We start from the raw sequence: 25,982 nt of genomic DNA, 5'->3' as shown, positions 1-25,982 counted from the left end.
ACTGGCATCCCTGTCAGAGGAAAATTGTAAATTTTAGCAAAATAAATCAAGTAATAATCTTGATCATATTGTGTTCACAATTCCTCCTGAAGTCAGAAACTATTAAATATGCTCTGCTAAACACAGCACTGGCAACTTAGAATTTATTGGAACAATCCAGTCAAGATGCAAGAATGATCATGTGAATAAATTGAAAGATCACAAAAGAGCTCTGATGTACTTATAAATTATAAGAGATTCAATATACAGACAAGTGCCCATTCTATGGAAAATAGATTAGAAGCAACAATCCAGAGTGAAGATTAGCAGTGCTAATGGATTGAAATCTACAAAGAGAAAAAGGAAATGACTGCAGAAAAGAGAGAGGTGCAAGATAATATGCCAGTCTCTCCACTAAAAGCATCTTGTCATCCTGGCTTCAGTTCTACGCAAGGATATGGTTAAAAATAGTAAATGCATGCTGAAGGAAGGGCAATGGAGGAAGATGTTCGAGTACATAGCTTTGGAGGAGAATTTAATTGGATCTCTGAACATGTGATTGTTGAGGAATGAGCTGAAGATTTATAGGCCACTGCTTGTTTAGGGGAACTCACCAGAGCCATACCGAGAGCAAGTGTTAATAGAACAAGTTAATTGTCACTTACGGACTTGAGCCTGGCCAATATATCCATGACCAAAATGAAGCTTGGGCGAAGTTAAGTAAAGGTACAGACCGACTGATTTGAAAAGTGAGATTGAGATACACACAAGTCATGTTGTTTGTGAGTCATGTACATTGTCATGAGATATGAGATAGCTGGTTTGTTGATAATGGGTATTGGATAAGTACTGGAGCCCTGGTTTTTTATTTTGGTCAAGTGACTCAGTATTGTATTGGTAAACCAAGTCTCTTATTTTCAGTTCTCACATAGAAATGGCCAGTCATAATGGATGGTCCTCTGGTCACTATTTAGATGGATGGTCCTTTGGCATCATAATATTTAATTCAACAGGGAAGGATCTTCTTGCCAGGCTAAGGGCACACTAGCTTTTAAATGGCATCACAGTATTCAACGGGCTCACCAATGCAACCCATAGGTACAAAGTTTTTATTGGGACTTCCAAGCCAAACCAAATATTGAGTAGTCCATACTTCAACTGGATTAAACACTCTGTTATTCAAATTCTTTTGTTTAGAAATAGAGACAAGATGTTTTAATTTCTTGCTTAGAAATAGATACAAGTTTTAGTCCCTTTTTAAATATTTGATGTGCAACTTGACATACCTATTAGTTGATAGTTGAATTACTACTCTAGTTAGGGCTCAACTACCATCGAGCCTCTTTATTGAGGCTTATCCTATGTAATTAGTCAACATAAACAAGGAACCCAATTTATTCCTTCATTGAACTAGTTTGTTAAGGCTTACTTACAAGGCAAGATAGAAACTTACATTTTCAACACAAAATAGTATTTGCTTGTAAGATGCCGACTAGGAATCTTACCCAAACTGACGATTTTGGTTTGATTCCAAATCTTTGGCCAGTGAATGTGTGTTTTGGTTTTTGGTGAATTTTGATTTTTTTTTGAGTGTTTTAAGTTTTTGCTTGTGTAGTGGATAATGCAAAATGATAGAGAAATGCAAAGAACAAACTAATAACTGATTGGAACCAAAACTCATAATTCTGATTTAATTTGCAGCTAATAATGAATCCAAAGAATGAACAAATTTCAGTATTCAGAGCCAAACTGGCATACTAGGTGTCCAACACTAGCATGGTAGGAGTGAATTTATTGCTTGAGCTGATGAATTGACCAATACAAGTGCTTCCTATTGCCACCAATGGCATCAATGAGTTTTATTTGCCTTATTAATAATTACCAAAAACAAATTTTGAAAGTATGGTGCAAATCCTCTAAGGTCACCAGGCAAGGTTCCCCAAATTTTGACAATTTCCCCAATGAAATGCTCGTATAGCAGCCTTATGCATTAATCCCTCTGAATAACTTGATGATCTGCTATTGTTTATTACTAACAAGTAACAATGAATTTTGTAACAAGTCCAATCGCTAAAACCTTTCAATTTATTCGTAAGATGCCACAGGTTCCCTTCCTAGGGTACGACATGCTGAACCAAAGGTACGGCTGCAATAATGAGTGGCGTGGCTGCTGTAAGTGGCCTCCAATTGGCCCAGAATTTCTGTCCACACACTCTCCTTGCTGTGTTTGCTGATAAACTTCACAATTTGGTCCTTGGATGACCTGAATTAACCTTTCTCTTGGAGCCACTTTGCTGGAATGAGTCAAAACTGATTGGGGCTACGTCCAATCTGTTCAGATATAGGAATTTTCGTTCCCAAATCCCTGTGAATACCTGCAGATCTGAAAGTACAGACTTGCTCCAATATTGAGTTTGTGAAAAATGAAAAAGCGTCCCCAAATTAGAAGCCAAAACTCATTTTAATCTTCCCAAGTCTTAATGCCACTTTGAGGTTAGGGATTCTTCTTTCAAAAGAATATTCTCCTCCCATATGCTACGGAATATTCTCTTTTGCTTGGGCATACCTCATGAGGTTATAATAATTATTAAAGTGGGGTCATTTTATTTTAAGTTGCAATTGCCTAGTTAGGCATGCAAGTTGGGGGTCACTTTATGATTTTAAGTTACACTTTATAAACATCTTTTATAAAGTCACTTTTATTGTAATATTGTCCCTTAAGGTGAAAGTAACTTTATAATATAATGACATAAAGTAACTTAAAGTGTAACCCCAAAGCCAAAATTGGCTAAGTTTGAAGCCTTTTGCGACCAAAATCATCTCCTGTCCACTAAATTCACCTGCGGAGATGGCTAACAGATGAATCTCTGACTCTTGAGTGATCAGCTAGGAAAGTGGGGACATTACATTACTAATATGGTTGACCCATTGAAATTTGACAAGGTGGTCAAATTCTGAGAACAAAAGTGCCCTCCCCGGTTTGTACTGGAAATGTGCAGTGCAAATTGGAGACTATGATTGCAACCTAGAATCATCTCCACCTCAATCATGACAATTTTGGCAGCACACCATTGAAGCATCACTTTATCCCTAAAAAACCATCACTTTATCACTTTGGAGAGCTTCTCAATAAAAGAGAAGGCATATTTGTTTAGAAGGGCAGAGGAAGATAGAGAAAAAGAACTTTTGGTTGTTCAACTTTTAAGTAATTACATTTCTCCTTTTTGTCTCAGCTTGCTTTTACTTACAGATTGAGGAGGGTGTGGAGATCTTCTTAGGATGCAGCAGAAAAGGCCCCACTTATCTACATAATGAGGAAAAATCCATAGCTTGTTATGGTAGTGGTAGATTATATGTTTCATTTCAATTTCTTTAATTTTATGTTTTATTGATAGTCTAGATCCTGATCACTCTGGTGGAAGGGTGTATACAACACAGCAGATTGTTGCAAAATATCATGATATCTTGTGATATGTTAGATCTTGGACCAGAGACTGATATTTTCATTTTTTTCCAATATTTCAGCAGACATTTTCTGATTTTTTCTGAGCTTTTCTGATTTTATCCAAGATTTTTCGAGTTTTTCCAAAATTTCACCTTGTAAGGAAGCAAACTGCAATATTTTTCTCATTTAGAATGCAAATTGCTCTTAATTTTTTACGCAACAAAACAAACAGGAATTTTGGGTTTTCTGGGCATGGTTTTGAATCTTTTGATGTACATTGATAATTTTTGATATTTAGGATGGCAAGGTATTTGATTAAGAACTGCTGAATCTAATTAGGCTGAGCAGAATGTTGTAGCTTCAACATCAGGAACTATAATGTATTCCTTTATGAGATTGTTTCACATGCTTTGTAAACTTTGCATCTTGTGTTGTGGTGATATTAAGGGCACTTCTGTTTATTAATTGCTTTCTTAGAATTCATGATTGGGAGGACACAGGCCATTACTTTGACTACCTTAAACTTCTGAGTGCAAATTCTGATGTACTCTGTGGAAGTAAGATTTTGTGTGCTGTCAACACCCCTGCATATCCTTGGGAAGGTGTTACGATGATGGTAGTATAGGATGTTCTGAGCACTATATAAACCATATCTCTGTTGTAAGCAATGGTTTAGGATATAGAGATGGGGGTGTGTTTGGACTTTATGAGAAACATGATGGTTTTCTATTTCTCCTATCTACTGATTTACAACATTGAACCGTAGCATGAGGATTAACATCAACAGATCCCTTTGTACTGGCTTTACACCAGATTGGGAGGATGAAGACCCTTGTTTGTACTATTTAGCAGTGAATAGTGGTATGGCTCAGTGCATGGCTGAACTATGTGATCATAAGGAATTCAGTTTATATTGCATATGATCACATCCAGCTTGAGTAAGACAACATAATATATTTACCTTGTTCATAAAAACACTTGATAGTCTAGCACTACTTCATTATGTATAACCCATTGCAAAAACATCAGGAACTGCAGCCCCATAGCTGATCATACTTAATAGTAGCTAGCCTCATTGGCACCACCCACTTTGTGTTACTTTGTAACTTCACTTTTGTGATTTGTAGTGCGTGACCTGAACTGTTAAATTAAAAAATTTGAATATCCTTTTTTAATGAATGTCTAGAATTCAGATCGAAAGTCACTCACTCATTGATATTCAGAAAGTGTGTTTGCCTATCAATTGATAGAAAGCAGGATTAACCATTGCAACAATGGGAATTTACAACCTTGCAACTGTTGTGGATATTTCAACAATTAAGGAGAACACCAAATAAAATATAGAGCCTTGAGAAGATTCTTTGTTATAAAATATAAAATTTTGATTCTGTACTTGATTTTTTTTGTTTTGAGTTTGACCGAGTATTATGGAATAAACTTTCTTTTTTTTAATTACAAATTAATTGCAGCATTGTGTTAACATTTATGAATGATTATGCATTGTTGGTTTAAGACTACCCTTTTCATTTTTAATGCTGAAGTCTTTATGGTGTGTTCTGATTTGGCATACAATGCTACACAGATCTTTATAAATGCTACATCTATGATCTATTGCTTATATGTTTGCGACTGCTTGGAGTTTATTCATTGGATTGGTCTCTATGATAGGAGCTGTTTTGGCATTTAATTATTGAATTGTAATAATTTCTGCAGTGTAAACAAGGGAATCGGCCTTGAAGATTTCAAGTTTATATACTGGATGGAATATGCACATCGCATGTGGGGAAGGGGGCTAGGCATTGTCTTTGCTGGTCCATTTTCATACTTTGTTTGGAAAGGATACATAACTAGACAGCTTGGATTGAGACTTTCAGCTATTTTTGCTATGGGTGCTGGTCAGGGATTGATAGGCTGGTGGATGGTAAAGAGTGGCCTCCAGGTAGAGTGCAGTCTATAACCTCTGTGACTTTGGCTTTTGTTTATACAATAAATGGAGACATCAGTATCTGTCTATGCTTATTTTCCAGGCCACAGAATGTTGGCCTTAAGCCCTCTAAACTGATTTTCTGCCAAAGTTTCTTTTTTAGGAACCAGAAGCAGAGTATGCAGAACCTAGAGTGAGTCCTTATCGTTTGGCAACTCATCTCACTTCTGCATTTGTAATTTACTGTGGTCTTCTTTGGATGGCTCTTTCTGTTGCCATGCCAGAACCCCCAACATATTCTGTAGCTTGGGTTAAAGGAGCAGCAAAGGTCAGGAGGCTAGCCCTCCCAGTGAGTGCTGTTGTTGCCATAACAGCTATTTCAGGGGCATTTGTTGCAGGAAACGATGCAGTGAGAAACCTGAACTTTGAGAAATCTTGGTTTTTTAGTAGAATAAAAGTTTGTTATTTAGATCTTTTTGTACCTTATTTTGTCTTATGCTCTATCTTACCATGATACAGGGACGCGCATTCAACACATTTCCCAAAATGGGTGATAAATGGATCCCAGATGGCCTTTTTGAGTTGAAACCATTTATGCGAAATTTCTTTGAGAACACAGCAACTGTGCAGGTAATGTATTGAAGATTGAAAGTGATGCATACTGTAGTTCGTAAACTCAGTATACTTTCTTCTAAAGCTATAATGCATCACTAGTGTATTAACAGGTGCATGGGAATCGGTCAAGAAATTATAATACATCTACTGAATATATTTTTTCTTTCTAGGAATTTTACTTCCTTTCTTTTTAACATTAATAATTACTACTAATCTTAGTCTGTTTTTTTATTTTTTCTTTGGACATATTTTTTCGGATGTATTATGGGACTCCAACCCTCAGGTAAACAAAAAGCAAGAGAACTACAAAGCAAACCAGAAGGCCTGTGTGAACAGCTCTAGAATGAGCAGAGCAGGTTATAAAATAAAGGAAAGCTATCAAACAAATATTGAAACAGCTATATAATCCAAAACCAGAAAAAGAGCCTTAAGCTATCAAAAACTAGCTACCCAACATGAGAATTGCAACCAACAGAGCTATAATAGGGTTTTGTGAACCCCTGACAGGCATCACCTATTGAATAACGTTCTTATGCCCAATTTTACATTACCAAGCCAGAGACTGCCACCAGTTTTGCCTTCACAAACTCTAGGTTAGCTGAATTCTCCAATTTTTCAAACTGAATTCCTTTAATTAATTCCGCCCTTTTAGCTGAATGAATTAGTTTATCCCCCTCTAGAGATGGTATAGTGTATCCATTAGATGCCTCCAACAAGCCATGGTTAAGGGAAACCAGCATATGCTTCATAAGCAGCCTCAAATCTTGATAGAAATCCTCCAAGTTCTTCACTTCCAACATGACATCTTGCAGCTTCATGTGCCAACCCTGAAGGTCTTGAATCTTTGAGTTCTTTGGTGGGTGCCCAGCTTCCGTAGGATCTGGCATTGCAACCAAATCTCCATCTAGAAGTACCATAAAAGAAGACAATGTATCACACATTTCTACCACATGCACTGTATCTGCTAATGGGGAGCTAACTCATTTGCTAACCATGGTAGCAAACCCTCGACCAATCAAAACACCCATACGAATCTCGAAGCAGAAGCAACCAAACTAAAGTAGACAAAACCTAGAAGCAATAACGATCACAATGTGAACATACACATTCTCATTCTAGCAGATAAGAAAACTCTCATGGGTGAGGCAAGAATGCAGGGACAAATATTTGTTTAATCTATCATCTCCTGTGCATGAAGCCCCATTGCAGAGAAAACACCATCTAAAATCTTAGCACTACCAAAAAGTGATCAACTGCCATAAATTGGTAAATAACTAGAAGCAAAAGCACGACTATCAACTCAGCAAATAGAGAAGGATCTAGTATGAGCCACTAAAACTTATGAATATTTCTATTAGACATGACATCCATGTACTAATCATGGTGGATGATCAACGTCAATAATGTTGAGTAGATTATCTCAATCATGAATATTAGAACCAAAGAAACGGGACTCGGACTCGGCTCGGACTCGGCAAGGCCGATTCGGACTTGGACTCGGGACTCAGCGTCAGACTCAGCTGGACTCGGGAAAGTGAAAAACTCAAGAAATTTAGAGATTTTTAAAGATTTAAAACTTGTTTCAGACACCCTTTATTGAATACACCTTAAAGACACAATAACATCATGAAAATCGGCTCATTTGATTACATACACAAGTATACATCAAGCATAAACGCAAATTGTAGCTGAAGAAAATAACAAACATAGATATATAAATATTGTCAAATGTATACAATATTACAAAACTCATGGAATAAAAAATACATGTCATTATATGATCATCATCAAATGTTTCATACAAATACCAAAGGTAAATACAACTACAAGCCTATGGCTCAGAGTGTTGTTTTGTAACTAGTTTGGAAAATATTTATAGTGGATTCGAATTGCCAAAGGCAACATTCGAATCCATTAGGATTAAATAGGGTTGGGCCCTATCTCAATCTAACATGTAAAACAAATAGGGCTGGGCCCTATTCCAATGTTGTCCGAATCCCAAAAGGGGGCTGGGCCCTGCTTCATTAAGGAGGCGTGTAAATAGGGCTGGGCCCTATCTCTATGTGCACAAACTCGAATAGGGCTGGGCCCTTTATCTCCTACACACCAAGCAACATGAAACATGTTCATCATATTATAGGGCCGACCCTATATCACTTCATGTAACGTGTGGCCCTAAATAGGTGCGCTCCCCTTGCAATATAACTTAATCATTATTAGTACGCCAAAATAGGGCAAGACATAAGGTAACGTGTAAGCCCTATAATTGTAATTAAGTCTTGGCACAAAACTTAAGGTGAAGCCGACTTGAATTGGTCTCCACGCCAAATATAAATAGAGATTAATGTGTATGCATTCATCACTCAGTTTTTCATCATCAATGTGAAGTTAGCTCTGCAAGATCTGCCCACTCATTCTGGAGGTTAGCAAATCCTCATTGAAGGCAAGCGAAAAACTTCTGATCAAGGAATCAGCGAATTATTTCTGCCATCAGCATTTGCCATACATTAGGTCTGCAATCTTCAGTGAAGAACTACGAAGAGCTGGAAGCTGTATGCTGATGATATTCTTATATAAGAAAGAGATAAGTTTGCTATCTTTTGCTGTTACATTGTGCCCTAGCTGGGTTACGACTGTAACTCTAATTCTGCCCTAGGTTAACAGTTATATCAGATAAGTAATCTGATCTTTATTGCCATTGTATTCTACAATTAATAAAAGGATCTAGATCTGATTTGTTGCTGGGTTTTTCCTCCAAGAGGGAGGTTTTCCCAGGGTAGTCTTGTGTTGTGTGATCCTCTATTTGTATGCTTTACTGTGCAACTTTAGTTTTCTGTTTATTGTGGATAATTTGATCATGAAAACTAACATGGTATCAGAGCCTAGGTTTGCATGTGTAGTGATCAGATTTACAGCCTGGACTTCTGTGTGACAGCAAGGGTTTTTAGATGATTACATGCATAGTCAAGGTCCTTCATCTACATCAATGGATTCCTCATCCTCTTAGTATCTTAGAATCTTCAAAGGTGATGAATCTCAACTTATTTCAAGGGAGATAGGTAAGTGAAGTTGTAGGTGATTTGAAGCTACCTTAAAACTTACCTTATTTTGATACTTGCTGTCATCCTTATATATTTCTGCTATCATATACTTGCTATCACTTATATATTCAATGTATTCATGGCTGAATAGTGATAGTGTATATATATGGATATGTATTAACTATTAGGATCTGAGTATAGGTAAATGTCTTCTATCTATATGTTTGAATCTGTGTGTTGAGGGTTTGTAAGGGTTGGTGTTTTGTTTTACTATATCATGTCTCTAAGGTAACCTAATGTCTACTCTTGAAGATAATGTTTTTAGGTTATGTCTCTCTTAAGAAAGCATTCCTGCATGACCTGAGAAGCCATACCTCAATCAGATCTTGTCATCAAACTAATTATGAAAGTCTACCTTTCATCTTTTTTTTTTTAAGATGCTATGGGTCCACTTCGTAAGTAAGAATGAATCATCAGGTCTGTGAATTCCTTATTTAGATAGGGTTTTAGAGGGAATCTTGATATCTTTTAATATCTCATTTCATTCTTGGGTTCTAATCATTATGGTTTAATAGAGGAATTGATAATATATATCTAATGTATATAACTTGTCTATTGCAAAATGTTTATTTATGATGATACTAACCATGATACACTGGGTGTATCATCCACCCTTTGCGGAGTGCAAGGTGGGACCACCCTCTGCGGAGTGCAAGGTGGCGGTGCTCGCTCACCCTCTGCGGAGTGCAAGGTGAGTCCACCCTTTGCAGAGTGCAAGGTGGCAGTTCTTTCCACCCTCTGTGGAGTGCAAGGTGGCGGTTATTTCCCACCCTCTGCGGAGTGCAAGGTGGCAGTTCTTTCCACCCTCTGCGGAGTGCAAGGTGGCGGTTATGTCTCACCCTCTGCGGAGTGCAAGGTGAGTTTACCCTCTGCGGTGTGCAAGGTGACAGGTTGTTCTTCTCTGTGAAGAAGCTTATGTATCCTCTGCGGTTGTGCATGATTTATGTTATATGGTTATATATATCTTTGAGTATTAATTATTGCAGGTGTGCATATGGAAAGGTCTTTGTCATCCTTTGCGGATGTGCATGATGAAAGATCATGGTGTTACATGAAGGTCCCCAGGAAAGTGTAAAGTTATTAAGCGTTGGCTCCATCCTTTGCAAGCATTGCAAGAGAAGATCATGTAAAGGTTCATTGTAATCGCATATTGATTGTACTATTAGGGCTGGGCCCTAATCTTAAACATTGTAATTATTCATGTCATGGCAATGTCCATGAAAATCAGATTATGTAATTATTTTCCTCCCTAGTTAAGAGGGAGTGTTGTTTTGTAACTAGTTTGGAAAATATTTATAGTGGATTCGAATTGCCAAAGGCAACATTCGAATCCATTAGGATTAAATAGGGTTGGGCCCTATCTCAATCTAACATGTAAAACAAATAGGGCTGGGCCCTATTCCAATGTTGTCCAAATCCCAAAAGGGGGCTGGGCCCTGCTTCATTAAGGAGGCGTGTAAATAGGGCTGGGCCCTATCTCTATGTGCACAAACTCGAATAGGGCTGGGCCCTTTATCTCCTACACACCAAGCAACATGAAACATGTTCATCATATTATAGGGCCGACCCTATATCACTTCATGTAACGTGTGGCCCTAAATAGGTGCGCTCCCCTTGCAATATAACTTAATCATTATTAGTACGCCAAAATAGGACAAGACATAAGGTAACATGTAAGCCCTATAATTGTAATTAAGTCTTGGCACAAAACTTAAGGTGAAGCCGACTTGAATTGGTCTCCACGCCAAATATAAATAGAGATTAATGTGTATGCATTCATCACTCAGTTTTTCATCATCAATATGAAGTTAGCTCTGCAAGATCTGCCCACTCATTCTGGAGGTTAGCGAATCCTCATTGAAGGCAAGCGAACCACTTTTGATCAAGGAATCAGCGAATTACTTCTGCCATCAGCATTTGCCATACATTAGGTCTGCAATCTTCAGTGAAGAACTACGAAGAGCTGGAAGCTGTATGCTGATGATATTCTTATATAAGAAAGAGATAAGTCTGCTATCTTCTGCTGTTACATTGTGCCCTAGCTGGGTTACGACTGTAACTCTAATTCTGCCCTAGGTTAACAGTTATATCAGATAAGTAATCTGATCTTTATTGCCATTGTATTCTACAATTAATAAAAGGATCTAGATCTGATTTGTTGCTGGGTTTTTCCTCCAAGAGGGAGGTTTTCCCAGGGTAGTCTTGTGTTGTGTGATCCTCTATTTGTATGCTTTACTGTGCAACTTTAGTTTTCTGTTTATTGTGGATAATCTGATCATGAAAACTAACACAGAGGAGCCTGCACGGCAGCACGCTCAGCCCCGACCCCTTGCGAAGGCGTCTAAGGTAGGTCTTGGATGATTGGACAGCCATGGCCGCTCCCCATGACACCATGCCATGCTCACCAACATCAGGAACATCCGTGTCACTATCTGCCTCTTAATCTCCAGTCTGTGCTTGTGCTCTCCGCTCCTCCTCTGCCATGGCTACAGTCTCAGCCTCTATATCTACCTGGTCAGTGTCAGACTCGGAGGTTAAATTTTCCCTACTTCTATCGACGCAGTTTCCCCCCATAATTTTCGACGGGGGTTTGGGGGCATTGCCCCTTGCGGGGTCAAGGGGCAGCGCCCCTTGCGTGCTCCCTGTCGCGATACAGGGCGGGGTTGAGGGGTAGCGCCCCGCGAGGCCAAAAAAAACTTATTATTTAATAAAGGCGTCGGGTGTTATTTTTCTATTGGCTGACATGTTGGAACCCTAATTTTTCTCATTCTCAGGCGGAGGTTGTAGTGAACAAAGACGAGACCATTCATTTTAAAAAAACTTTTTAAAATGTTTTTTTTTTGTCATTTTACTTAAGCTAGGTAGTAGCCGAGTTTGGGGCTCAAGACTCGCCGAGTTTGAGCCAAACTCGCCAACTCGGCGAGTCTGGCGATTTTACTCTCCAGACTCGAACGAGTCCGAGTCCGAGCCCCTAGGACTCACCGAGCATGACTTGTACTCGGACTCGCCGAGTCCGGGCGAGTTTGGGCGAGTCCCGTTTCTCTAATTAGAACATATTAATTTGGAGAAATCAGAAAATTCAATTCCTTGATTTGCTAATAAATCAGTTGTCTTATTTTGCTCTTTGAAAAAATGGGAGATACAAGAAAAAACACTTGCTCCAACTTAACAATTTGTCCAGAATAGACATGAGTTACCAATTTGGGAAGTTGACTTATTTAAGTGCATTAATGATGATGAAGGAATCACTTTCCATGACAAGATCTCGACAACCTTTTGAGTACACCAAAATAAAGCTAGAAAGAACCACTTCTCACTTCATTGTTTGTTTTTCAATCTAATGAGAACAGACGTCCTTTAATGAATGAGCTTGATGAGTATCGAAGGATGTATCTTGCCCCTGCATAGTCCAAATTTCTGCAAGATGCACCATCAAAGTTCAATTTCCAATCTTGAGAGGTGGACACTAGTTTTCTTATCTTGCTAGATTCTTAAGAGCTATTAACCCATTGTCGAGACTAATCTTAGTTTGTTAGTTTGTAGAAATAGTTTTCAATTGGTCTAGCTGGATTTGCATTTAAGGCATGGTATAAGAATCATAGTAGGTACATTTTACTAATCATTCATTTTATTAGGCTGCATTGCATTTAAAGGAACATGTTGGCCAAACAGATGCTTTTAACTTTTTACTTATATTGTGGTGCATGTATTGTTAAAATTTGGATCAGATTTGATGTGCGAATAGTTTTAGATTTATTTCTATTACTTGATTCACAACTAAGCTATATGACTATGAACTCTATGTGCAGGTTGCTGCATGTATGAAGAGAACACAACTTAATTCATAAAGTATTTTCTGGACTGCAAATGAAGGAGATCAATGTCTTATTGGCTTGCACTTTCGATTTCAGTACTTACCTTTTAGAATCGAACTCTATCATGATATATATATCATGGTATAGGCATGTCAATGAATAGACATGCCTCTACGTACGTGGAGACATGTCGATGAATAGACATGCCTCCACGTACGTGGAGACATGTCTCTTCATTGAGATGCCTCTCTGCATACCGATTCATATAACCGTTAGCAAGATAACGATTCACATAATCGTTTGTTATTTATTAACAGCAGGTAACGATTCTCATAATCGTTGGTTATTATTATTATCAGCAGGTAACGATTCACATAATCGTTTTGATATGAAGATCGACCATAGTCGATTCAAACAGCGATTAATAATATTGAACTGTTTAATGTGGATGATCGATTTATATTGATCATTCCATTTGATCAATATAATTGATACTTATGATCATTTAGTAATTCGGTGCTTATATTCAATTTGGTATAAACAATGTGATTAATATAATCGATATTACTTATTGATTCAACATGAATTTAATCTCAATGGTTTATCAACATCATGATTAATGATTTAATATTTCAATCATAAATTACGTATATATAAATATTCTTATATATAATAATAATAAGAACACTTATTATTATTACATATATTAATATGTATATATACGTATTAACAAATCATTAATCATGCTGATGATATAATCAACATTACTTATACATATGATTTGATGAGATTACTCTGACCGAAGCTATAAATCATCAACACGACATAGGTCACTTAAGAATTTTTGGCTGTCCTGTTTACATTCACATCCCTAAGGAGAAAAGATCTAAATTAGAACCCTTTGGGAAAAAGGGAATCTTTGTTGGGTATAGTGAAACTTCTAAAGCCTATAGGGTCTATATTCCAAGTCAAAAACAAATTGAACTAAGCAGGGATGTAATATTTGAAGAGGATGTTGCATTCAACAGATCTTAGGATGTTAATGAAACAGATGATGAATCCCCTCAATACAGTGAAAAAGATCACTCATCCGGGATTCAGAGTGAGACTCACGAATCAATTGAAGGAAACAATCACATTGAACCTATGGACTATATGGATGAACCTAGAGACACTAATGTGACTAAGAAAAGACCACAATGGGCCAGGAAGATGATTGAGGAGGCTGAAAATTATGCAGCTCCAAAAGGAACTTTCAGGGAAAGTAAAAGACCTAATAGATTCTCCAGCTATATTGCACTAATGAGTGAAATCATAAATTCTGAACCTTCTACTGTTGAGGAAGCCTTCCAACATCAAGCTTGGAAAGAAGCCATGGCAGAAGAGTATAAGTCTATTCTCAAGAATGATGTCTGGGACATTGTGCCTAGGCCTAAGGACAAATCAGTAGTGTCTTCTAAGTGGCTTTTCAAAATCAAACACATTGCAGATGGAAGTATTGAAAAATACAAAGCAAGGTTTGTCGCCAGAGGTTTCTCGTAGAAAGAGGGAATTGATTATGAAGAGACATTTGCTCCTGTTGCCCGATACACTTCTGTTAGAGCTGTGATTGCTATTGTTGCATCAAAGGGATGGAAAATTCATCAAATGGATGTAAAAACTGCATTCCTAAACGGTGTAATAGAGGAGGAAGTCTATCTGGAACAACTTGAAGGATTTATAGTGCATGGACAACATTCTCATGTTTGCAAATTGAAGAAAGCCTTATATGGGCTCAAACAAGCTCCTCGGGCCTGGTATGAAAGGATAGATCACAATCTATTAGGACTTGGCTTCTCAAAGAATGATGCAGATCCGAACCTTTACTTCAAGATAATAAATGGAGATATGTTAATTTTTATCCTTTATGTTGATGACTTGTAAGCCTATGTCCACTCCCATGGAGACAAACTTACACAAGTTAAGAGAGGCAACTACAAGTTTTGAATCAGCAGATTCCACCCTCTACCGGAAGATGATTGGATCATTGATGTATTTGGTCAATACTAGACCAAATATTTGTTATGCTGTGAATGCACTCAGTCAGTTCATGTGTGAACCGAAGCAGTTACATACAGCTGCAGCAAAACACATCTTGAGATATCTTCGTGGAACAATTGGATATGGCTTAAAGTATAAAGATGTAGATCTAAACTTATATGGATATACAGACTCAGATTGGGCTGGAAGTGTGGTGGATCGTAAAAGCACATCAGGGTGTTGCTTCAGTTTAGGATCAGCTATGATATCCTGATTTAGCAAAAAGCAATCTTCAATTGCTCAGAGCTCCACAAAAGCAGAGTACATTGCGGCATCTATGGGAACACGAGAAGCAGTATGGTTGAGAAAACTCCTTGTAGGATTGTTTGAACAATCCTTAGATCCTACCATCATTCACTGTGACAACCAGAGTTGTATAAAGCTTTTAGTAAATCCAGTATTTCATGACAGATCCAAACATATTGAAATACCTTATCACTATGTTAGAGACATGGTGGAGAGAAAGGTAATTCAGTTGAGGTATATTAGTATTGAAGATCAAACAACAGACATTCTCACCAAGCCTCTCGCCAAAACAAAGGTAGAACACTTCAGAGGTAAGCTTGGTATGATTGAAATGTAAATTATGAGTTTGAGTCTCAGCATTATTATTGTACTAATATATACTAAAGATGTTTACTATAAACTCCTTTTTGTCATTACATGACTTTATGGGCACCTGTGTGCATCATTAAGAAGTGACGACTTTTGAATGATAATCACTTGTACTTCTAGTAGTTATTGGAAGGTGACGACCTTACAATAACTCTACAGTCTATCATGATAGATGTCATATGGTTGATATCTGTGAACATGTTATGATAGTTCATATCTCCTAAAACAATTTCAACTGTATATCATAAGGTTAGATTGTTAAGATATGTCATGGTGGATATTAAGTGCTTAATATCTGTGGGTATGCCATGATTTTCTATATCCCTATGGTAGGCATCATATGGTTGATGCTAGTGCACATAATATAATGGATATGGTGAGCTTTTGGTGAGTATCATAAGTGTTGATATTTGTAGACCATTGCTCCTGATATCATATAATGATATCTACAACACTATGTGTAGTTGTACTATGAGTACCTTGTGATCCTCTTCCCTAGCTAAGAGGGAGTGTTGATGATTTATAGCTTCGGTCGGAGTAATCTCATCAAATCATATGTATAAGTAATTAGGCAAGTAGGGCAGATTAAGAGCAGGTGAAGAACAGGTAGAGCAGAAACATATGGGAAGAGAATTAGGATCAGAGCAGACGCAAAAGACACATTAAATTATTGCAGAGAAGCAATTATTCCTAAACCTGCATACAACGATCCATATACAGGTTAACTGGGCAGCGATCAATGATAATCAAACAATTGGAATAAACGAAGATCAAGCATTCATTTTGAAGAGCATCCCTAGAATTGATATATGCACCAATCATTCAATCAGACAGGTTATTAAGAACAACAACACCAGCAAAGGATTAGACCTGTAATAGATCAGATCCAAACTCTTCAAGTCAAAACAACTAATAGCATAATAACTGTTGTTGTGGATTTAATCTAGGCTCATCGGGTTTAAAGGAGATATTTTACTTGTTAAAGTGATGACCCTAACCCTAATTGTGATGTTAGGGCAAATTCTAGGGTAATTTCAATAAGGGGCTTACATTACAAAAAAACTAAATTTAAATAAGAATATTATATTTCAAAATTTGAAATCTGTAATGGTTTTTTCAGCATATGCATGGTATATGGCATTCTAAACTTAATAATGTTTAGTCTGCATGTGTGTGTGTTTTGTATAGACTGTACCCACATACTTGTATCCATACCTGATTCGACAACTTTGAGTTTTTGTGTTCAAAAACTCCATCTCAGCTGGAGCCTCAAGCCATACTTTGCATTTTTATCTTTTTCTTTTACCAAGTAGTTATATGATCATTATGTGATTGGGTCTTTGCAAATGGTGCTAATAGGCTAATAGCTATGGTTATTGTATCGGTTTCTTTGTATACATGGCCTTTGCACTGCCGTGGTCAACTGTTAATTTGAACTCTTGAAGATATTTCACATTGCTCTGTAATTGGGACATAATTAGATGACTAAAATGCTGTAAATATAGAATGTTTTACTTGAGCCAGGTGTTGATGAATGAGTTCAGTTCCGTTTGGGTTTTTTGCTCTTACCTACCCTCTTAAATCTAGTATGTTCCTAACCATGGCAGAGTAGATTATCTTTTTTGTTAACTATCTTTATAATTGGGTCTAAACTATGATTTTGTCAATCGCTTTTCAGTTGTGAATACAATAATTAGGATTTTGTAAGCAGGTTTAATTGGGATAGAAAATGGCCAAAAAGTGGTTTTTTTCTTCTTCTGAAAATCAGAGTTTGTTGTACTTGGGGTAAAGATTTGAAGCACTTATAGATAGAATATTAATGTGGTGTAAAATATGAAATGTTAAATTTTCTTTTAGTTGCCGAATATGTACTTTATTTCAATACTCAGATGGTAAAAGCTGGTTAAATACATGATGTACAAAACTGACTTTTAAAAACAAATGTTTTGGAGGCCAAAATGCGTTTATGGCCCACCTAAAGAATAGAAAATGAAAGAATTTTTCAGAATCCTTTGTTGGAAAGATGCATAGATATTGAAGTTTGTTTTGGATATTTTTTTTATATTTTCTTATCAAATATAGTTATTTATTAATTATTTAGTAGGATTAATGTATAAATCTGAAACCCCTTGTGTACAACTTACATAATTTGACCCAAAATCATTGTAACAAGTTTTTTTTTTGTTTAGTGTGTAGAGAATGACGACTAGATTGGTCATATATAATTTTTTTTTTCAAAACTAAAAGTAATTAAAAAAAAAAGAAACATATGTTATTTTCAAGTTTTTGAGACTTTGTGTTTAGAAATTAATAAATAAATAGAAAATAAATTTAATATTAAAAAAAATTACTTATTTGAAAATTAGACATTTTCATCTATAATAGGTTTTAATGTCATAAAAAATTATTGAAAATAAAGTCATAGCGATATTATGGAAATAAGTTTTAGTAATAGGTACCACCCATAGAAGCAATAGTCTGCAAAAAATCACAATTATACCCGATTAATCCTGAACCCTGGAGCTAGCCGATTTATTCCTCGAAAAAATCTCGATTCATGAAAAAATCGTTGACCAAATCTTCAATGATTTTTTGCATTTAAATCACATTAAAATCATGTTAAAAACAGCAAAAAATGGTCAAAAAAGTGAAAAAAATCATTGTAAAAACTAGCAAAATCCTAGAAAAACTCGTGAAATTACTGACTTCACTAATCTTTGATCTCAGACTTAGACGACTATTTGGTGTATTTGGTGACTGCCCTTTCAAAAAGTTAAATGAAAATTTGCCTATGTAATCAGCAATATGAATATAAACAACCAAAATTGATTTTGTACAATTCATGGGTTGAACTCTATTTTATTTACTCTCTATATCTCTATGCTATGGAAATGCCCTTAAGTTTATAAAAAAAGTAGTGTGTCGATTTTTCTACAATTTTTTAAAATTCAATTTTTTACCCATTTTTTCAAAAAATCTTATACTAGTGGTTTGTTGATTTTTTCCCCAAACAATTTTTGTTGCTATGATATAAAGCATAGTTTAAAAACTTGGACTCGGCAAGCCCAAATTTTTTAAAAAACTCCGGGCTCGCAAAAACTTGGGGAAAAACTCGGCAACTTTATTGAACATTTGAAAATACATTTAAAAAAAAATAATTATTCAAAAATACACATGTATACTATATTGGTTAACTTTATTTCAATACAGACTTGTTATTGTGCTTTGGGCCTCTAGCTATAGCCAATTGACTTTGATAACATGCTGATTTATGAAAGTGCTATAGCGCATGGTTAAAGTCAATTGACTTTGACTCCCTGCTGGAGTGTTTTTTCACATTAACAATGAATCTGGTTTATAAAAATAGCTATTCTCTTTTGTTCAGCATTTATTTTACTTTTATTTATTTATCAAGCAATTGTAAAAAGTTTAAACAATTCCTAGCTATATTATTAATTTCCTTAGATATCTAAATGTTGCATTATTAGGAATCAGGATTATCTTAAATTTTAATATTTCTATAACATATATATTTAATTTAATGTACGTGTTTTTTTAATTATTATATTATTTAATATATATTTAATTTTAATAGAAATTGATTATAACTTGAAGACTTTGTGCATCTGGTTTTTGTTCCCATTTTCGTGCCCTATTTGCATTGGTGGTGTCACAATAACCTTTCATGTCGCGGCTTGCAAAAGAGAAAATATGAAATAAGAATAAGGTTTTTGCAACTAAAAACTTTATTAATTTTTAGCACCGATTTTTTTCGTGAGTCTACAATTTTCGGTGGGTTTTTAGGGTTTTCCTTGCTGTGCATTTTTTTAAAAAGTCGGTGCCGAGTTTATCCGCGAGTGACTCGCGGTCACGAGTCTTTAAAAAAATCGCAAAGTTTTTCATCTTGTGGAATATGATTTGATAATCTTTCTAAAAAAATGAATTAACCCTACAAAACTCCTTGCCTCAATCACAATGAAATTCTTGGATCATTTCAAAATTGCTTCCACTTTTACTATTTGTCTGTTAACTTTTGATCTCAGTTATTTCATAGACTAGCTAATATTTGATCTCAGACTTGGACAACTATTTGGTGTATTTGGCGACTTCCCTGCTAAAAAGTTAAACTGAATATTTGCCTATGTAATCAGCAATATGAATATAAACAACAAAAAAATATTTTCTACAATTCATGGGTTAAACTCTATTTTATTTGCTCTTTATATCTCTATGCTATGGAAATGTCCTTAAGTGTTTGTAAAAAATAGTTTTTCTCTTTTTCTACTATTTTTTATGTTTTTTAAAATCCGATTTTTTGCCAATTTTTTCCCCAAACAATATTTGCTACTATGGCTACCACCAGTCCAAGGGGTTGAGCTTAATTGGTTAAATTATTGAGTTCTCATTGTGGAGACTCAAGTTCAATTCCCAAAAGGACATCTAATATGGAATTCTAAGTTGTGACTCTTGGTCTTCCAGAGTTGGCTTCTAATGTGGAAGTGGCTTAAAAATAAGTGGATTTCTAAGTTGTGACTCATGGTCTTCCATAAGCAATTTCTAGTGTGGTTGCTCAAAAGGAGCTGATTTTAGTCTCACTGTTGTGCTTGCAAGAGCTGTTCTTGTTCTCATTTTGATGCTTGCATGAGCAGAATATTTGTAAACGATTAGCTATATTAAAAAATAGGCACCATCATGACATTTTACTTGCAAGTTCAAGGCTTAGGGTTGGATTTCCAAGCTTTAAAAAAATGCGAAGTTGGGGGGGAATTTTTTAATTTAAATGCGATATATATTCAATCTAAACATATATCTGCTATGTTTATTCAATTTTTATGAAATGAATATCCATTTCACCAGTGTCTTTTCACATTGTGTTTTCCCTGCTTTTTTCACTTACTCCTAAAGCTGGTAAAAGTTGTAAAATAATGTTTCATTAACCTTATTTTCATTGTATTTTCTTTGAACCTTATACATCATTTTCACTTTGACCATTCAATCTCCTTAAACAATCTTAACCACTTCGTAAGGTCCAGTTATAATGCTCTGTGGTTTGACCAGTTTATGCTATTTTTTGGTTGCACGTTATCTCCAGTCAGGAAGTATTGTCTTCTCACATTTAAAGTTGATATTATTGGATTAGTACAATTGTTCTATGTTTTCTGTTTATTTCAGTTAGAAATCTAAATATATTTTAATATTGATAGTTTTAATATGTTCTTTGAGCAGCTTGATCATCGTCTTCTGGCTATGACAACATTTATTGCTATTGGCAGCATGTGGTTTGCCACAAGACGTGTCCAGATGCATCCTGCAGTAAAGCATTTGGTAAACTCTACTCTTGGAATGGCATTCTTACAGGTATGTACTGATGGTGTGAAGAATAAAATTGCATGTATCTTCAGCAGCATATTAATCTATATCTACCTTTTGAAAAAAGAAATTGAATCGAAGAATAAGGCATCATCCTGTTACCCTTTTTCTGTATTGCCTGGTCTTAAAGCTACTTTAAGGTTTCCTTTCTCCTCAATCTTACCAGACAAAACAATTAATTGAAATGTCTGCAAGAATTGGTTCATTGTAAATGGTACAATGGTTATTGCTGTAAAATAGTAAATCATAAGATTATCTGTATCTTGAATCACTCTGTTTTTCATGAAGCAAGGGTATGAAAGTAGTAACCTCTTTGGGCTTGACTTAACTTTTCATTATAGATGTACATGTAAGATGCCTTAAGCTCTCAATTCATGTATTATATCTTGAACTTGTTTTGTAGTCTCTTTCACCTCTTTAGCTACTTTCATTTGAAGACATTTGTTATTAATATTTATTATTATTTTTTATCATTCCAGCTTTCTACGTTGCAAACATTGCTACATTATGATTTGGCATCAAATGTACCAATAAATTTTTGAAAAGAAAATCAAATAATTCAGGACTGGCAGTGACAGAAAGCAGTGCGGGGTGCAAGTTTCAGGTGTTTTGAGCATGTCTCGGGTCTCCAATCAGGCTTAGGGATTCATCTGCCAATGCAAAGACCCAAATGCGGTCGAAAATTGCAAGGTCACAATTTTATGATGCTACAATCCTTTGCTTGTGAAGTGTCTTGGCCCTCTTCCTATGACTGGTTTCTCATGTTGAGTCCTTTTACTTCCTATGTGAAGATGCCAATTTTTTGCACACTTGATGAGTTACTAGGCGATTGCACCTCTTCTAATCTTTGTTTCTTCTACTGTGGCTCTTCTCTTTGGACTTCCTGCCTTTTACTTGGCTGTGAATTCCAAGCGATGCTTTTCTTTTTACCACGTTCTACCCTTCCCTGTGGAATTGTCTCTTCTTTGATGGATGATGACCCCTTAGTGGCTTCCTCCTGTGATTTCAAGTCTCCCATTAGATTTTGAGTCAGATGGGTGTTCTTTGCTTTCAACATGCTGATGTGACACTCAACCCAGAGTCTTGTAAATTTTGTAACTAGCCAGTTTAGGATATCTAGATCAACAACTTCTGGTTCTAACCAATTATGTGCTTGGATTGGCTTATCCTTCTCCTTCTCATAATCAAGGTGAACATTGTTCACATCCTCCTCTACTTGATCTGGCACTTGGATGATTTCGCATATCCTTATCAATCTGAGAGGCAATCTGGAAAACATTTTTTTCCCGACCTTGTGATCATCCTTGGCGTTAGCCCAATAATCTTCCAGCTGTATCTTATGCCTGTGCCTTATGCCAACCATCTTTCTTATTTTGTCATACAAATCAAAATTTGATCTTGTAGTGCGGGCTATGAGGTGGTAGAATTGCAATTCCTCTGTTGACTTCTCTGCTACTGCTAATAATGGGCACAATTCATCATAATCTCCCATGATGATCGAGAACTCAAGTCCATCTTTCTTTATCTTTTTTTGAATCTTGTCATAGGCAGTTAGTTGTCTTATTACCTCAAGTAGTACCATCTTATCTATTGGGTATCTTGGGAGCCTATAGGGATAGAAGAGAATCCCTGGACTTGGATGTAGGTGAATCTTGGGAACTGGATGAACCAAGCTTCGTATTTCTTTACCAATTTCCTCACTTCCTGCAATAGCCTCATATGAACACCTCCTTGTAAGGACCTGACAATGTGCATGGTGAAGGCGTCATTTACTTTATTGAAATAAGTAGTGCTGTAAAGGTGCAACTAAGGATAGAACTCGTGCACTTTCAACTGTCCTGGATCACATCCCATGGGTCCTTTGTTTGACAATCCACTGAATTTGGCCATTCTTGCCAGCATATAGACAATGTATGAGCTCATGTAGAAGGATTGGGAATGCATCTGATTCTTCAATTGTTCGTCTAGGCTGTTGCTAATTATCCTTGCCCAATCCACCATCTTTATTGCATCCTTCACTTCCTCAATGAAGTAAAACATCCATGGCTCGAAGATGAATGCTTGTGGACATCCCATGATCCGACTCGTCATCAGCACGAGATCACTATACTCTTGCTTGAAGTCCATGCTGGTGAGTTGCTTGGGCATTTTGGAATGGTGAGGCTTTGGCGTTTCCATGCATTTTTGTTGATGATACCAGTGCATCCATCTATTTCGGAGTCATAGAGCATGGTCGCCCTTTCCTTTGTCTTGAACACCATGGATTGAAACGTGGGTATTCCAAAGGCCTCAACAATTGCCTCAGCTCTGAGATTAGTCAAGAGTTTGCCATATGGAGCCACAATTGCTCTTCTCTTGGAGTTGTAGTACTTTGCACATTCGATGATCAACTCTAGGCACTAGATGGAAGGAGGGAAACCGGTTGCCACCACAATTCCACTTTTGACTATCTTCTTGGCTACAACTGACGAAGGATGTCCATCGTGACCAAATATTCTTTTCCTGAATTCTTCCAACTTGAACATTCCTAAGTTGGTGTTATTGACTTCCCTCCACTTTGAAATGATTTTTGACACAAGGTGGAATCCTTTTGTTCATTTTTTATCTGTGTTTGCCTGGAAGTGCTCGCCACCTTGCTTGACTCTTCCATTTAATTTCCTGCAAAATAAAATAACTAACATTAAATTCAAGCTAAGGAATTTTTAAAATCCACCAAGGGAAGAATTCCACGTTGCATATTCTAGATTTTGAATAAATAAAAACCTCTGAATATTAGAACTCTTAGATGAAGAAAAACCATGTCTTGGTCTTGCTTGAATTCTCCAAAATGTGTTGTGAAGAATGAAATTTCCTGTCTTGTTTAAATAGGAAATTCGTCCATCAAGTTGCCAAGTTGGCACTGAGATAAATTTAGCAACTACATTAGTTCTTTCCCAAACACATTTCATGTTTCCATTATGAGGGGGAGATGACTTGTCATTTCGATGGACCCCACTCGTCATACTTGGCTTTAAAAATAGGAACTTCCATCACGTCTTGAGTTACACCCCATTAATGAAGAATATTCCATTTTTAATGTTCAAATTTGTCTTCCACATGTTTCTTTCTATCCTAGGCACATTCTGGATAGGGAGGAAGGTTCTTTCAATGTTTGGGTGCCAATTATATTTTAGTAGAAGAATCTCCTTGCTAGGGCGCATATGAAATGACCTAAAGGATTTTTCAATGTCTTAGTAAAATTTCAAATTTCCATGACCTGAGGAATGCTTGGGCGCATATCAAGCCTTGAGGAGGATTTTCTTTACACTAAGCCATTTCTGCCATTTCCAAGACTTGGGTGTGTTGATGTGTTTTTTACGCACATGCGAACACAGAATAAAATACCCAAAAGTATCTTATCCTCTCTTGAACAAAGTTACTCAAATGCTAAAGATTGGCTTAAGGATCACTTGAGACAACTCCAAGGTTCATAAATGTCAGGTCTTGACGTGTGGATAAGCTCTGTTGGTTGATGTGATTGCTGGTATCACAAGGGGATTTACGTTGAATTGTTGAATGCTTGAATTGCTGGAACTCGATCATTTGATGTTGCAATCTTGTGATGCTTTTCTATCCTAAACTAACATGAATTGAAAAAGGGGGCAAAAGATAAAGGGTTGAGAGAGTCCATTCTAAGACCTAGAATGCAAGAAGATGGATGAATGATTAGATGGGAATCCTACTGAGCGAGGTCTCACCATTAACTCGAACAATTTGACACAAGCTTAGTGCAATCTTCTAAGGACATTTCAAAGATGTTCAAATCATTACCATCAAACATTGCTCACCATTCAAGTTAATGCATAAACAATGGGTGCATAACAATTTGAAGTTAAACTCATATCATTCTAGTCGACCACACAAGGCACACTTACAATCAGCAAGAGGCTAGTGGTATTGACTAAACAGATTCCACGCAAACACATTCAACAATTTCTTTCACTCAATCTAATCAACATGAAAAATAAATTTAGAAGTAAAGACCATGCAAGTTGTTGAATTAACAAACCAAATTCACCATAACTTCAATGAAATCAATTGCTCTTTACAACAAGGTTTGGCAAGAATCTTTGCCTTCTCCTAATCTAACGTCTACTCTAATTGCTATTCACTATTCTATTCACTAACTATTCACCTATTTCTCAATTAACCTTTACAAATGAGAGATTTGAGCCTTTTATAGTGCTCTCCATACAATTCAATGGCTCAGATCAATTTGAGATCAATGGTCGAGATTTTACAATGAAAACCCTAATTAGGGTTTGTTACAACAAACTCAATTCGGGCCAATGAAATAATCACAACACTTTGGCATGACCAATAGATAATAAGGGTAGGTGCCTCAAAGTTTGTGCCATCATGGGCGAGTCAGGTACATTGCATCTAGACATGCTGATGTGGAACTTCTCTGATTGGTGAGTGGTGACTGGGATGATGACTAGAATTCCACCTTTAACTTGCACTTGTAGGCTTGATAGATCATCGTGAAGGAATATTTCTTGATACTCAACATTATCTAGCTTCAACAATGATGATGATGATCTTCTAACTTTGATTAACTCTTCTGAAACTGTTTTCTTGAGGGCTTCAATCACGGAGATGCAAGGTATAGATCTTGTCTTCCTCTTAGTTTTGAAGTACTGATGTTGCCTTGGAACGAATTCTTGATGGCACAACTGCTTCTCTGCTTTGGAATTCCTTCTCTGTGACTCCTTTCATGTTGCTGATTCTTTCAATGCATTAAACCTTGAATAGCCGGATCATGTCCTTGTATAAGTGAATGCTTCTTGTGTAATTACCTTCTTGTGCTTGTCTATGAAGTTGCCTTGAGGATATCTTCCTTGTATCTTAATCTTGATGTTGAAATTTGATCCTGGAGCGACTTGTTTCAATCCTCCTCCAATGTGATTCCCCTTGATTTCTTTCTTCATCTCCTGCAAAACAAACAAATGAGCATCAAACACACATGATATATCTTCTATATAACCTCCTAGTTGGAT

General features: G+C 36.4%; 1 protein-coding gene across 6 annotated transcripts in view; it reads left to right on the top strand.

The window, feature by feature from the left end:
* Nucleotides 1–25,982, top strand: part of LOC131027992 (cytochrome c oxidase assembly protein COX15) — a 98,484-nt gene that overhangs the window by 21,331 nt on the left and 51,171 nt on the right. For 4 of the 6 annotated variants that reach the window (XM_057958105.2, XM_057958139.2, XM_057958131.2 and 1 more), the window contains 4 exons: nucleotides 5,138–5,363; nucleotides 5,512–5,757; nucleotides 5,868–5,978; nucleotides 20,800–20,931. In XM_057958105.2, coding sequence (XP_057814088.2) covers nucleotides 5,138–5,363; nucleotides 5,512–5,757; nucleotides 5,868–5,978; nucleotides 20,800–20,931 — 715 coding nt within the window. The remainder of the gene's footprint in view (nucleotides 1–5,137; nucleotides 5,364–5,511; nucleotides 5,758–5,867; nucleotides 5,979–20,799; nucleotides 20,932–25,982) is intronic. The other 2 variants (XM_057958113.2, XM_057958116.2) reach the window with 2 other exon arrangements.

This window comes from Cryptomeria japonica, chromosome 1 (assembly GCF_030272615.1).
Source record: "Cryptomeria japonica chromosome 1, Sugi_1.0, whole genome shotgun sequence".
NCBI classification, from domain to species: Eukaryota; Viridiplantae; Streptophyta; class Pinopsida; order Cupressales; family Cupressaceae; genus Cryptomeria; species Cryptomeria japonica.
This window is presented reverse-complemented; position numbering and strand designations above follow the sequence as displayed.